The sequence below is a fragment of the Mercenaria mercenaria genome, chromosome 8, assembly GCF_021730395.1.
Source record: "Mercenaria mercenaria strain notata chromosome 8, MADL_Memer_1, whole genome shotgun sequence".
NCBI classification, from domain to species: Eukaryota; Metazoa; Mollusca; class Bivalvia; order Venerida; family Veneridae; genus Mercenaria; species Mercenaria mercenaria.
The window spans coordinates 33,492,619-33,506,742 of NC_069368.1; the positions used below are offsets into that span (position 1 = coordinate 33,492,619).

The following is a 14,124-nucleotide window of genomic DNA, read 5'->3' on the forward strand; positions in this document are numbered from 1 at the left end:
AAATAGCTAATTCTGACCCTTTCAGGGGCCATAACTCTTGAATCCATTATGGGATCTGGACCTTTCAAGAAATGAACCAAGACCTTATGGTGACACAAGTTTTGTGCAAGTTAGATTAAATTCAAATCATAAATGAAGCTACTATTGTGCAGACAAGGTCAAAATAGCTAATTCTGGCCCTTCAGGGGCCATAACTCTGGAACCCATAATAGGATCTGGCTGGTTCAAGAAAGGAACCAAGATCTTTTGGAGATACAAGTTGTGTGCCAGTTTGGTAAAAATCAAATCATAAATAAAGCTGGTATTGTGCAGACAAGGTCAAAATAGCTAATTTTGGCCCTTTCAGGGTCCATAACTCTGGAACCCATAATGGGATCTGGCCTGGCCAGTTCAAGAAAGGAATCGTGATCTTATGGTGATACAAGTTATGTGCAAGTTTGGTTAAAATAAAATCATAAACGAAACCACTATCGTGCAGACACGAAATTGTTGACGCACAGACGGATCGACGACGGACGAAGGGTGATCACAAAAGCTCACCTTGTCACTTTGTGACAGGTGAGCTAAAAATATAAATCAGGGCGTAAGTGTTTTATTCAATATATTGTGTTAATATCATGCACATGATTCAAAACCTATTTGAAAGTGCTATCCCCGGTACTACGATTTCACCACAACAACCTTCTCGTTTTAACACTATTCCTGTTCAATTGACTTGCCGTGAGAACACCTCAGAGCGCACAATGTCGAAAGTGTTTGAACAAGAATAGCGTTAAAACAAGGTTTTGGTGGGGAAATCGTAGTACCGAGAGTAGCATTTTCAAATAGGTTTCGATTCATGTGCATGATATTAACACAATAAATTTGATAAAACACTTAACGCCCTAATTTATATTTTTGTTTTACCTTTTCTACTTTCGCTTTCCAGCTTTAAATGACATAGCGTGATCACCTGATTGGGCACACCGTTTCAGCGATGCAACAGCGGGCAGTTAACCTAACCAGTATTCTTGGATACTGTACCAGTACAAACATGTTCTCCGAAAGTACCTGCATACTTTTTCAGAATTAATCATAGGTGGATGAATGACTTCTGGCACAATTTTTCTATCAGATCATCTTGGAAAATATACGATTTGCACGGGAATCGAACTCAAGACCCCACGATCCATAGATCTGCATTCTCCTTATTCAGCTATTAAAGCAGAAATTTTCGCGAGGGTTTAAATTTCTCAATACATTCGCGAGGCCCTACATCTCGTGAAAACTAACACTCTCAGATATTCACCATTTGTATAATTCAAATTAAAGTACGATACTAATTTTAGAATTTCACGAATATTAAACCTTGCGACCAAACTCAAAATTTCAAATTCGCGAAATTCTGAACCAGCGAAAATGTATGATTTTACAGCAGACAAGAACTAGGGGTAGATCACGTTGTATAACCATTTTCTGAAATAAAAGCACAACTCAAAATGGCTTTTTTCTTTTTTTTATTTCTGGCAATGACAAAAACAATGATGCAAAAAAGAAGGTCACATAATATATATATTATAAACATTGCAATATTAAGCATACTGTAATTAGCAAAGTTTGAACCCAGTAAAAAATTTTTTACAGTAAGTTGGTAATGACACTATGTTAAAGTCTGAACACAATAAATATTTCCCCGACCCTATAATTGCCAGTTCTTACATTAGGAGAGAGACGGTTTATTCTACTCTTGTGTTTGCTCCGTTCTTCCCTAGAGTGCATCTGACCAGCCTATAACAAGTCCTTCAACAACACTCTAGGAGTTAATCTATATATCATTACAGTAAATGTTTTCACAAATTGCCAAAGCAACAAAATTTGAACACCAAAAGCAACATCTATGAAAAAGCGTTTCTAAAAGGTCATGGTCATGTTGCAATTTTCATGTTTAAAGTTGTCTTTACACTATGACGCTTAAGTAATATTATCAATACAATTGAAGCTGTCTGAAAATATTCAGAAGTAAAAAATATATATGAGCCGTGCCATGAGAAAATCAACATAGTGGGTTTGCGACCAGCAAGGATCCAGACCAGCCTGCGCATCCGCGCAGTCTGGTCAGGATCCATGCTGTTCGCTATCAAAGCCTATTGCAATTAGAGAAACTGTTAGTGAACAGCATGGATCCTGACCAGACTGCGCGGATGCGCAGGCTGGTCTGGATCCTTGCAGGTCGCAAACCCACTATGTTGATTTTCTCATGGCACGGCTCATATGTACGTATAGTTGAACCATAGTGTTCAGCATTAAGAATACTGCAGTTAATACGCTAATGCTAAAGGAACATTGACTAGATAATAATATTTTGTGAATGTTGGAAGAAATTTATTAAATATACGAATACATAAACATTAAAGAATCACCATGTTTGAATAAAAAAAAATAACACATCTCCCAAATCAACAATGTTTGGAAAAATAATACAATGACTGCTTTTTCTAAACTAACCGCTGAAATCTTGAACAACTGTAATGTCCTTTAAAAATGCATGAAAAACTGATAATAAGCATCTGTAAAAAAACTATACTTTCTAATAACATGGTGTTTATTTTTTCTAACATGATAACCCCCATTAACAAACCCTTATCTAGCACTATTTAAATACTGCCCTTCGTAACATTTTTTAATATGTTCTCTATTGCCCTCTATACTAGAATGTTTTAAACCATCAAAGTATACCATATCTAATTTTTTGTCAATCTCCTACAGAGTGACCTCCCCTTGCAGAAGAGAGCTATATTTAAACAGTTTTTTTTATCTCTCTTTATTTAATTATTCTAACATGACTCGGTTTGATTTCCAGTTAAACAAAGAAGGAAATCAAGCTCTGTATATTCTGCGATAAACAACGGTTGACGCGCGGACCAGTAATAGAGCATTATGACGTCAATTTGCCGTATGACGTCCGATACATTACTCCTCGCGTAAATGAAGTCCAGTATAATATCTATTAAAATATATCAATGAGCATGTCAGAATGAAAACAATCAAGGCCTTCTTGTTATTTATTGTCTAATTTACCATGGTTCATCGTTCAGATGCTCCAGTATTTAACCACTCGGGCTAACGCCCTCGTGGTTTAATTCCGACACATCTTAACTCTGAACCGTGGTAAATTAGACGATAAACAACTCGAAGGTCTTGATTATTTGTTAATTTTAACTATCCATGAACTTTTTTCTGAGACATGCAACTAATGTCTACCATAACATTAAAAAAAATCAAAATAAAAAATTTCAATTTGATTTTCTTTTGGTCAGTGGCGCTATTTTCATGTTATGCAATATTCATTCATAAAGGCATAGATTAATATTATACAAGGAGAGGTAATCACTGCTAGGAGTTATATTTCTTTATGACATCATGTTTTTGTAACTACTTCATCAATAAGACTGGAAATCTTATTAAAACCATAATAAACCTTTCACTAAGGCTGGGATAATAATCTTTAACATTTCGATTGGTGGGGAAAAAAGCTAGTTAGAATTCTAAACAGAAGTAACAAAAGAATGTAAAAAAAAGGAGTATATACAAATTATAAATATTCTATGAAATATGATATTTTATTGTGAACACAGAGTTCTATGTATATAGAAAAACAGATCTTTATTAATTTGTAAAAATTACTCCTAAGAAATAACAAGTAAATAGTGTTAACAGTAAAAATTTGTGAAAAATGATTTAGCTAAATCTATTGACACCACTATACAAACACTGTTTTATTATTGCACAAGTTTTCCTAGATTCTCAACTGGGATTTTATTCACAACATCAGTAGTCCTTGACAATCCAAATAAAAGAACCTTGCCACTCTTATAATATGATGGCTTTATAATGATTCTTAGGATCATTGGCTTTCTATTGCCACTGAATACAATTTTCTTTCTATTGTTACTAAATGACCACTGGCTTTTCTATTGCCACTCAAGACCACTGGCTTTCTATTGGCACCTAGTTATCATTTCTTCTCGACAATTTTCAAGTTACTGATTTCGAAAAAAAGATTTTGTTTTCAAAACTTTGATGTAGTTTGAATATTCATGAATAAATCCCAGTGTACATAGAACAAGATTGCACCAATAAAGCCAGGCTCAAATCAAGTCTAATTCTGTTGGCCTGCAAATTCATCTACCAATTAACATGATAATTTGCATATATAATCATACCAAAGGTAATCATTAATTTACCGAACATAATCTTTTACCAAACATAACTGTTTATCGAATATAACTGTTGAAGCATAAAAATCAAATAATACATAGCAATTGTGACAAGTCTGTATCTAAACAAGCTTCATAAAGCACGTTTCATGAGCACTGTGTACAAAAGTATATAAACATAAGCTCTCAAAGTTCTTTAAGCTCTAAGCTCATATTCTTTAAGCTCTAAAGCTTAATCTGTATGCAATGATTTCTCTTGGAACATGGATCCTTCACCAATATTTACAAACAGTTCGCTATGTATGTTACATTTAAACACATGAATTCGCAAATTAGTTCACTGTGTCGAAAAAAAAATGTGTTAGAACACTTACAGATCTTTTTCCAAATAAGTTCTTTTTTAACAATAGTTTTACATACTGTATCTTAAACATATCAGATTTTTCTTATTAAGCACTTTCCCTAATATATCATAGTGGAAAATACAGTCCACATCTTAATAAGGTATCACCTTGAACATACATTTTTTATGTAAGCAAATTTTACATACAAGCACTGTTATAAGTACGAAAAAACAGACATATACGAAACATAACAAAGGATCCTTCATGTTTTTGCACCTGCACACACATAGTACACATTTCTTTTTAGAAATCTTGGCAAGCAACAAGATTAACTGCTACCTTATCATAATCAGACTGAAGTCAGATGAGTCAACTGTACATATCGTTTTGAGCCCTTATAAAAAAGAACACAGGCCTATCCAATGTATGTCTACTGTAAAACACTTCCTTGTCAGAACTGTACTCACTTTCCCCTAATATTTGCATTGGCCTAATATTAAGTATATCTGAAATTATGTCCGTACCATGCATTTTCCAGCTTAACTTTTAAGAAAATTGCGATTTCAACTTGAACTGGATTAAAACCTGATGAAGTAAAGAAATTTTGCGAAATAAAATCTGCACAAATTGGAAGTGTTTTACAGTACACAAGGCAGTATTCCTGGAAATCCTATTTTATATGATAGTCATAGACAATCTGTTTAAAAATACATTCACTGCTAAACATTCAGTAAGCAAAATGGCTTTATTAAACACTATATCTCAACATAGCCAATACAAACACCTTCCAAGCATATCTGTGAGCCATACAAAAATCTTTTTACACCTGCATAGCAATGTCTCTTCTTTACCCAAGCTCTAAGTAAATTCTCAAAAAAAAACCCCAAAAAAAACCCCACTTATATCTGACTGTATCCATGCTTATTAATAACATTATTGACAACTGTATTTAACTGTGTCTATACAACATGTATTTATTAATAAAACATTATTCAATAACACTGTCAATGTTAATCAATAGAACACTGTGTAATGACACATCATGTTCCAGCTATATTTATTACAGTCACATTGTTAAATGACACGGTGTTTATTAATAGAACATTGTTAAATGACACTGTGTTTATTACAGTCATATTGTTAAATGACACTGTGTTTATTAATAGAACATTGTTAAATGACACTTACTCTGAATATATATAATGATCAGTAAACAAAATGTAAAATGATTTTTGATCAGGATTTCTTCCCTTTCATCAATAATTTACAGACTTTCAAGGTATGTATCAAATTTACATATTGATCCTAACAAACCGGCGTGTAACAATGCATTACTAATCATCACATACATAAAATTATTTAACTTGAGCTTACAAAATACATTAATGGACTGGATAAACTTGAGCTTACAAAATGCATTAATGGACTGGTTAACTTTGAGCTTTTTTTTAAGATCTAAACATTTCCCCCCGAAAAGTTTCTGGAACCAATCTACATATTCAAAAGATCCTTAAAAATATATTTAGTAAGTAGTTTATACAGTATGCAAAAGTTTTCACTGAAGTTCCAACACATGCTGGCACAATTTCTAGTCATCAACAAACTTTACTCATCACATAACAATTTTAACTCTCAGCAGCCATCTATATACAGGCACTTTTTAAGAAGGCAGTCTATATAAACAATCCCTTATCCTTAACATGTATGCAAAAAGACTGAAACATCTACAAACAACTTGCTTCTTAAAACACCCTAAATCACAATGTTGTCACCTTTATAATTCACAAAAAAACTGTTTCTTAATTTCAATAACTTTAAAGGTATACTTGTTGTAAAAAGTGGAGGAGATGACTCTGACCCAAAAGCATCAAAATGGCTGCCTCTTTGTCCACCATTTTGAAAAGGTTCAAACTGGTATATCTTTAAATGACCTCATCCAAAAATTCCTTCAGTACTATAGCTAGTTTAAGGAGTCATTTTAAATGGCGTTCAAACATAGTAAGGCATTCGGTTTCCCTTTTACTCCTGGCCTGACAGCATTAAAACCTGACTTTTATCAACTTAAAAAACAGTACATTTCTTCCAATATAGCATACTGTTGAAGCATTTTAAGCCCATAAAATGTGTGAATGATGAAGACAATAAATAGTGGGTATGAATTTTATCATTTGACAACATCAATGCAAAAATTTCCAAGCCAGGATCTGCTAAATTAGCCAAAAGAAAAAAAAATACAAACTTAAAATTGCAACAACAACTTACAAAAGATATACACTTATTTGTAACTGCTACACATCACACTTAATAACTATAATGAATACTGCTAGAACAGGTTATATATAAGTATATACAGTCATGTAGAAAATTGTTGTAGTTGTGTATATATACATGCCGGTAACAGGTACACATTGTCACATTATCTTTTGATTATGTTTGGTAAACATACTAAATATTGATGATGAATTTTTTAGTTTGACTTAATTAGCAATAAATGCTAACTTTTCATCTGTTTTAAACAATTAATGCTAAATGCTGGGATAATTTGGCAATTAATGCCAACGGTTTGACTAATTTCAGCAATAAATGCTATTTATTTGGTTAATTCAGCAATAAATGACAACTGTTCGACTAAATCAACAACTGATGCTAACTGTCTAGCTAATTCAGCAATTAATGTCATTTTATTAATTCAGAAATCAATGCTATAAATGCTAACTCTGTGGACCCATTATCTGCATGTATTTTCCATTATTACAATTTAACTTCCTAAAGTGTATCCATTTAAAGCTCCAATAACACATAGGAGACAGAATCACATGCAGTTATATTTGTTTGTTATTTTTTTCTATTTCTTTTAACATATACTGACATTTACAACAACTTTATTCATAGAAAAATTGTTCCCATTAGTGTCAATACATTCTAAAAAAAAACAAGGGAGTAGTACCCAACGAATGTTTATTACATATACAGCTGTAAAAAACCTGATTTAGGTATCATTTTACAACTTAATGTAGTTATCTGGTTTAAACAATTGTGAACATTGAATTTACACTATGTCTTTTAAATGGCACAAATCTTTCATCTTAAACTGAAGGACAGGGTTGTTGTTTTTTTTCAAGAAAGGTTCAAGTGTAAACATTTACAAAATAATATTACACAGTTTTGAAGCTTCTAACTATGTTATATCATAAATCAAACCATGGCATTTGTTTGCACAAACTATAGCTATAAATAAGAGATTCACCAATGTACATTACACAAACACAATGTCTACAGAACGTTTTGTTCCCTTCTTTATCACATTGTCAATTATTCACACAAACCTTGTAGCATTTTGCAAACGAAACTGTCATATTTTTCTATACTTCACTATAGCACTATTGTATACCGCCTCTTTCAGAGAACATGTTTCATACTAAATTTCAATGTATGAAAAACTAAAAAAGTTTAGTATGATGTGCAGTAAGACAACCTTTGGATTTAGAAGCAGATTGACAGCACATTTCCATTCAACATTTTAAGCATTAAAGTTATTTAACATAAATGACTAGAACTCTAATCTGTATGCCGAGGAGCTTGTCTCATGGTCTTGCAGCTGAATCGTGCACCTGCTGGCTGACGGCGCGATCTCTACTTTTTCTTCTGCTAACTTTTCTTTGTGCAAAGTCATCCATAACCTCAGAGTTTCATTATCGTATGTTGGTATCACGGTAACGGCTAGTGACTTGTCTTCCCAGGTCTTCTTTCCTTCAAGCAGGGCATCCAAAATGTGTGTGTTTGGTGAAAGAGCACTGAGTACGTAATATCTAGCTCGCACACGCTTGAAGAATTCTACATCGCTATAACTTGAATTACCGTGGTTTGGAATATATGTAAGGTCCACATTAAATGGATGAAAAGGTGGGAGGGGTGGCATTTTAACGGCTGCAGGTGATGCTCTTAAACCTGTGGAGGTTGCAGGCCTCTTTGTTCCATTGACTCTAGATTTTGACTCACTGCTAGCAGGAGCCGTTGCTGGTCGTGGTTTTGGAGCAGTCTTACTGCCCATTGAAAGTCTTGAGGCATTACCAGTAGCCCCTCCCAACGAGAGCCGGTTCTTAGACTTGTCAGGGACACCATTACTTGTAGCTGGTTTTGGTGCTGGTTTCTTGGTTGCTGATGTTGGCCTCTTTGAATCTGGTTTCTTTGTGTCACTTGAAGCTTTCTTAGCTCCTTTTTTTGTTGCTTCATTTTTCTCCTCTGGTGGAGCTGGTGAGGGAAGACCCATTGGCTCACCCCACTCTGACAGAGGATTGAACCCAGCAGGTCCTCCAGATGGTCCCACATCATTATCAGGTGAACTAGACTCATCTTCATATGCTTTTTCATAACTAGTAAATGGGTTTGTTCCAGGCTGTTCAGTTGTTTCAAAACGGTTGCTCATTGGGCCTGATCCAAAACTCGGGGTACCAAACTGTTCAAATCCATCACCAAATGGATTTGTCTTTTGAACAGGTGCAGAAGCAAAAGCATCTTTCTCATCGATTCCTTCAACGGAATCTCCCTCCTGTTCATCTATCTCGTGGTATCCAATTTGACCACCATAACTAGCATCTGTATAGTCTGATTCTGTTGTCAAAAGATTGTCACTTTGCTGGTCTGCTAAGGAATCTGTTGGAGCAGCAAGACTATCTGTTTCAATTATCTTTCCTTCATCACCTTTTACTCCTTGGTTATCACTTACACTATCCTGTATCAAGCATTTTTCATCTGTCACTTCCTCTTGTTCAAAAGAGCTACTTTCCTCGTCATCATCATCATCTTCCTCTGAATCATCACTTTCATCTTCAAATGATTTTTCTGTGCTTTCTCTTTGTTCTGGTGATGCTGATCTCTCCATGCTTTGCCTCTGTTCTGCCTCTTCATTAGGTGACAGTGATCTTTCAACACTTGCTTTTTGTTCATTTTCAGTAGCTGAAGCAAATTGCTTTTCCGTCTTTTCTTGTTCTGCTGGACTAAGTGACCTCTCAATGCTGTCCCTCTGTGTCTCTTCAATACCTTCTGTAGCTGGTTCTTCAACTTCTCTCTCAATACTGTCTCTTTGGTCATCACTGGAAAATGGACTGGGCTCCTTGACATTATCTCTTTCAAGAGAATCTCTATTGATATCTTGGGCACCTAACTGAGAGTCAGGACTTTCTGCCCTTTCTTCTTCGGATTCTGGTGCTTCTCCTTTTTCATATTCATCACCTTGCTCAGAATGATGATGATTATCTTCAAGTGATGCAAAATCATTTTCAATGCATGCATCATTTCTTTTCTCTAATTTATTTTCTGATTCTAGTGGCTGGGAAATAAGGCTTTCCTCTTCCATGGGTTCCTTTATCACCTTTTCTTGCTCCAGCTGGTCAGGCTCTGGACTAATTGGTCTTTCTATGACATCAGGAACCTCAGGGGTATCACGCTGAACTGTTTCAAGCTCAGGCTCAATGTCTTGAGCAGTCAATTCTGGCTCAGGTGAAAATTCTGGAGCACTTCTGTCTTCAAATCGCTCAGAAGTATCCACCAGCAACTCATCCTTTTGAGCAGCATTTGGCATTATGTCAGTTTCTAATTCCAAAGCCTTCTGACTTTCAATTAGTTTGTTCCCATCTTCCAAGCCCGAATCTTCAACAAGAGGTAATTCAGGTTCTTTTTCCTCTGCATTTGGTTTTTCTTCAAATTCAGTTTCAGCCAGACCTATATCCCTATCAACTTGTTCCTTTACTTCTGTGGTTTGAAATGATTCAGCTCCCACATCATCTTCAATAACAGATTCTTTTGGAGGAACCTCTTCACTAGGCTCATAAAGTGCTTCCTCTTTAGCAACTTGCTCACTTGCTTCAAACTCTCTATCATCTGGCATTATATTATTTTCCAACTGAAAAGCCTTCTGACCTTCTATTTGTTTGTCCCCAATTTCCATGCCTGCATTTTCATTAAGAGGCAATTCAGGTTCTTTCTCCTCTGCATATGGTTTTTCTTCAAATTCAGTTTCAGCTAGGCCTAAATCCTTACCAACTTGTTCATTAGGATCTGTAGTTTGAAGTGGTTCAGCTCCTACATCATCTGCAATAACAGTGTCTTTTGGAAGAACCTCTTCACTAGGCTCCACAAGAGTTTCTTCCTTGATTGCTTGCTCACTTGCTTCAAACTCTCTATCATCTGGTTCGCTATGTACTTTTTCTTCAATAAATGGCTCATCAGTTGGGATCACTTCTTTCTCTGTTTCTTCACTTAAGTCTTTCTCTTGTATATCTTCTGGTAAAGTGTTTTCTACTTCATCTGGTGTTTCTAACATAGCAGGATATCCAGCTTTATCTTCAACTGGAACAGTACTTTCCTCGTCATAACCATGCGATTCTTCTGTCTCTTGTTTCACAGGTAGTAAATCAGGTTCCTGTGAAGTTGGTGTAACCTCTGGCTCAGAGATGGCTTGGGATTCCTCTTTAGCACTAACAATTGGGATAACATCAGGTTCCTGTCCATAGCTTTCTGGAGCATAAGCTACAGGTTCAGGGAGAGCTTGTGGTTGTATTTCTTCTGATGTATCATCTTCAGGAGTAGTTACTTCTTCTATAGCTGTGTCACCATTCTGACCAAACGGTCCATCATATGGCCTTTTGTTATCAAACATGGCTTCATGCATACTTCCAGACATGAGATCCCCATGGAAACTTCCTTGCATGGCATTTTGGGCAGACATGTCATCCATTAAATCTTCGTGCATACTATCAGCCATACCACCAAACATCTGTGGCAGTCTTTTGTCTGAATTATCAGGAGGTTGCTGAGCATTCAGATCTTGTTCAATATCATGGTCTTCATCATAGATACCTAGTTCAAGCATCTTTTCTCTGTCAAGTGCACCAGTCGGTTCAGTAGAAAACTGACTTGGTTCTGGGACAGAGGATGGTGTAATGTCTATAAGAGACTCTGGCTGCTCTGTTGTCATTGCTTGCACTGGCTGAAGCGGCTCTGAAGAGAAGGCTGGTGGATCAACTGATGACTCCTGGTTTCCATTCATAAGTGGTTCAGCTTGTGGGGCAGTGTCTAAAATGTCTGGGACAGAAGCTTGCGGAGCAGCATTCATCTCAGCTGGCTCTTCCTGTTTACCAATTAATGTTGGTTCTTTAACTGGAGATGCTGCTTCCTTTGGTGTGGAGGAAGTTGTTGGTGTAGAGGAAGTTGAACTCTTCGCAGACCCCTTTGGTGGACTACTAGTTTTCTTGGGCTTATCAGTTTTCTCTGCCTTGTTAGTTTTGTCAATTTTCTCAGCCTTGTTTACTTTGTCAGTTTTATCCAGCTTGTTGACTTTATCAGGTTTCCCAGCCTTACTCAATTTCTCTGTTTTCTCTGCTTTAACTGCCTTTTCAGGTTTTTCAGTCTTACTAACTTTTTCTGGAGCTTTCATTGTCTTTTTGTTAACATCTTCCTTTTCCCTCTTTGCTTTCTGGGAAGGTGTCTGAGCAGCTTTGGATCTTGGAGTAGAGGGCTTAGGTGCAGGTGCTTCTTTCACTTCCTTTTTAGCAACTTCATTTTTAGGAGTAGTAACTGGGGAAATTTTAGACCTAGCTGGTGGCCTAGAAGAAAGTCCTGCTGGTTTCTTTGCCGCTGGTTTGGCAGTCAAAGATGCCTTAGAGCACTGTGGATGCTTCAAAATATCCAGATTCTTCAGTTTCTCCAAACCCTCTAGCACCTTGTGCTGGGGAGCATTACCAGGAAAGAAGATTCTTGTGATATTGTCATTGGGATTACTTGGTTGCCACACAAGCAAAGCACAAACTGACAGGGTGTTTGGGAGAGACATATGCTGATTGGTTCCAAAATGGGATACGTTCTGGTTCCACTGCTGATAGAACTCTTTCATTTCCTTGCTGTCTGTGATAGGGTTCAAGATGTACATATCCAAGGAACCAATCCCTACCTTGTGGTACAAATTGATTGGTTCTATTGTCTGGCCAGACTGGGTGCGGGAACATGACTGTGGAATTGGTCCAATTTGTTTAGCATACTGTATCAATTTGTTACCTTCTTCAGCTAAATTCACTTGCAATGTTTCTTCTTTCGGCATACTTGCTTCTGTGTGTGGGTGAGACTTGATTTTATCAGAGGCATTTACATACATGAATCCGATCTCTGGGTGTACATTCTCAATGCTCTTTCTCTGTAAAACTGAACCAAATCCGTACAGGTTGTCTGTACCAAGATGCGTCATTAAGGCAGCGTCAATTCTATCTAAGTGTCGAGTGAAATCCCAGAAACATGCTTTTCTACTGTATCCACCATTAACCAATAGGTTAAAACCACTGATACCGAAAAGTGCCGAATCACCCTGGCATCCTGGGAAGATATAAAGTGTAGGGCGACTAAATCTTATGTTTCCTACGACGTCGGATGACTGCAATAATTCATTTAACTGCCTAACTCTTACAAAATTGCTAATATATGCTGTGAATTGTAACACACCATGCAAATTTTCTAGTTTATCCGTTGGATTTAATTTAACATCTAACAGTTTAGAAAAGTCATTCTTGGCTATGTGACCATTGGTCCAGTCCCCATTGGATCCAGTGTAAATGTAGAGGCTGCTCCCTTGTTGTTGACGAACCGCATTACCAATATCTTGATCTCTGAACACATGAGCAAAGTTATTGAATGTGAATGTGTCATCTTGGAGAATCCATGCTCCAGAGCCCTGGAATGGTGAGGAAAATATTTTAAGAATAAATTATAGAATAAAGAAACAAAAATATCTCAAGCAGAAAGGAATGTCTAAAATTGGAACAAGCGCTGATCCACTTAACTTAAAACTTTTGACTTTAATAAGACCCGCTCTTCTAGTAACTCTGGGTACAAGTTATAGTGTATCTTATTTAATACTATACCTCATTTTTATTACCAATGCAAAAAAACTCCTCTATAAGAAATGTTACATATTTTTATTTTTTTTCTATCAAAAATACTGTTTTTATTTCTATTGATTTATTTTCAGAGAAAGATACTGTTTAATACATTTACAGTCTTTTACTGTCAGAGATGCTGGAAATTTTTCATGACTTGCAAGCTTTTTTAATGCAGAGGGACTCAGTGAAATGTACATGTATGTCTGTAACAGTCTTGGAGTTAGTAAATTTTCTTTTCAAATAACGTATCTTAATCAATTTGTGGAAAGGGTGCACATTCAAAAATTACTTCCATTCTTTTGGTTTAATAAGGTTGAGCAGTCTAGTAAAATTATCAATATCTGGAGAAATACTGTCACCCTTGGTTCAACCTCAGTTGACAGTATTCAATAGTTTAACACTGTCCCATTCAAAGTCATTTGATATTTATGAAATTAAATAAGACAGGAAATTGTCATACAGTAAGGCATTCCAGGCAAAGTGTAAAAGAAGACAAAGAGTTTAAAGTCACTTGTCCTTGACCTTTTGATTAATGTTTGAAAGTTGTCAGTACAGGAACAGAAGAATGGTTAGATTGAACAGATGAACAGACAGATTAACAGTTTCATTTCATATTTCTTGTACTTCTGTGAGGAATGACGCCCAATTTTCGTAACA

General features: G+C 35.9%; 1 protein-coding gene across 2 annotated transcripts in view; it reads right to left on the reverse strand.

Annotated features, from left to right (window-relative positions):
* Nucleotides 1-1,479: 1,479 nt before the first annotated feature.
* The window catches only part of LOC123566621 (microtubule-associated protein futsch-like), a 57,604-nt gene continuing 44,959 nt past the window's right edge, over nt 1,480-14,124 (reverse strand). For both annotated transcript variants that reach the window (XM_045360896.2, XM_045360895.2), the window contains one exon: nt 1,480-13,259. In XM_045360896.2, the coding sequence (XP_045216831.2) occupies nt 8,091-13,259 (5,169 nt within the window). In that variant the 3' untranslated portion in view covers nt 1,480-8,090. The remainder of the gene's footprint in view (nt 13,260-14,124) is intronic.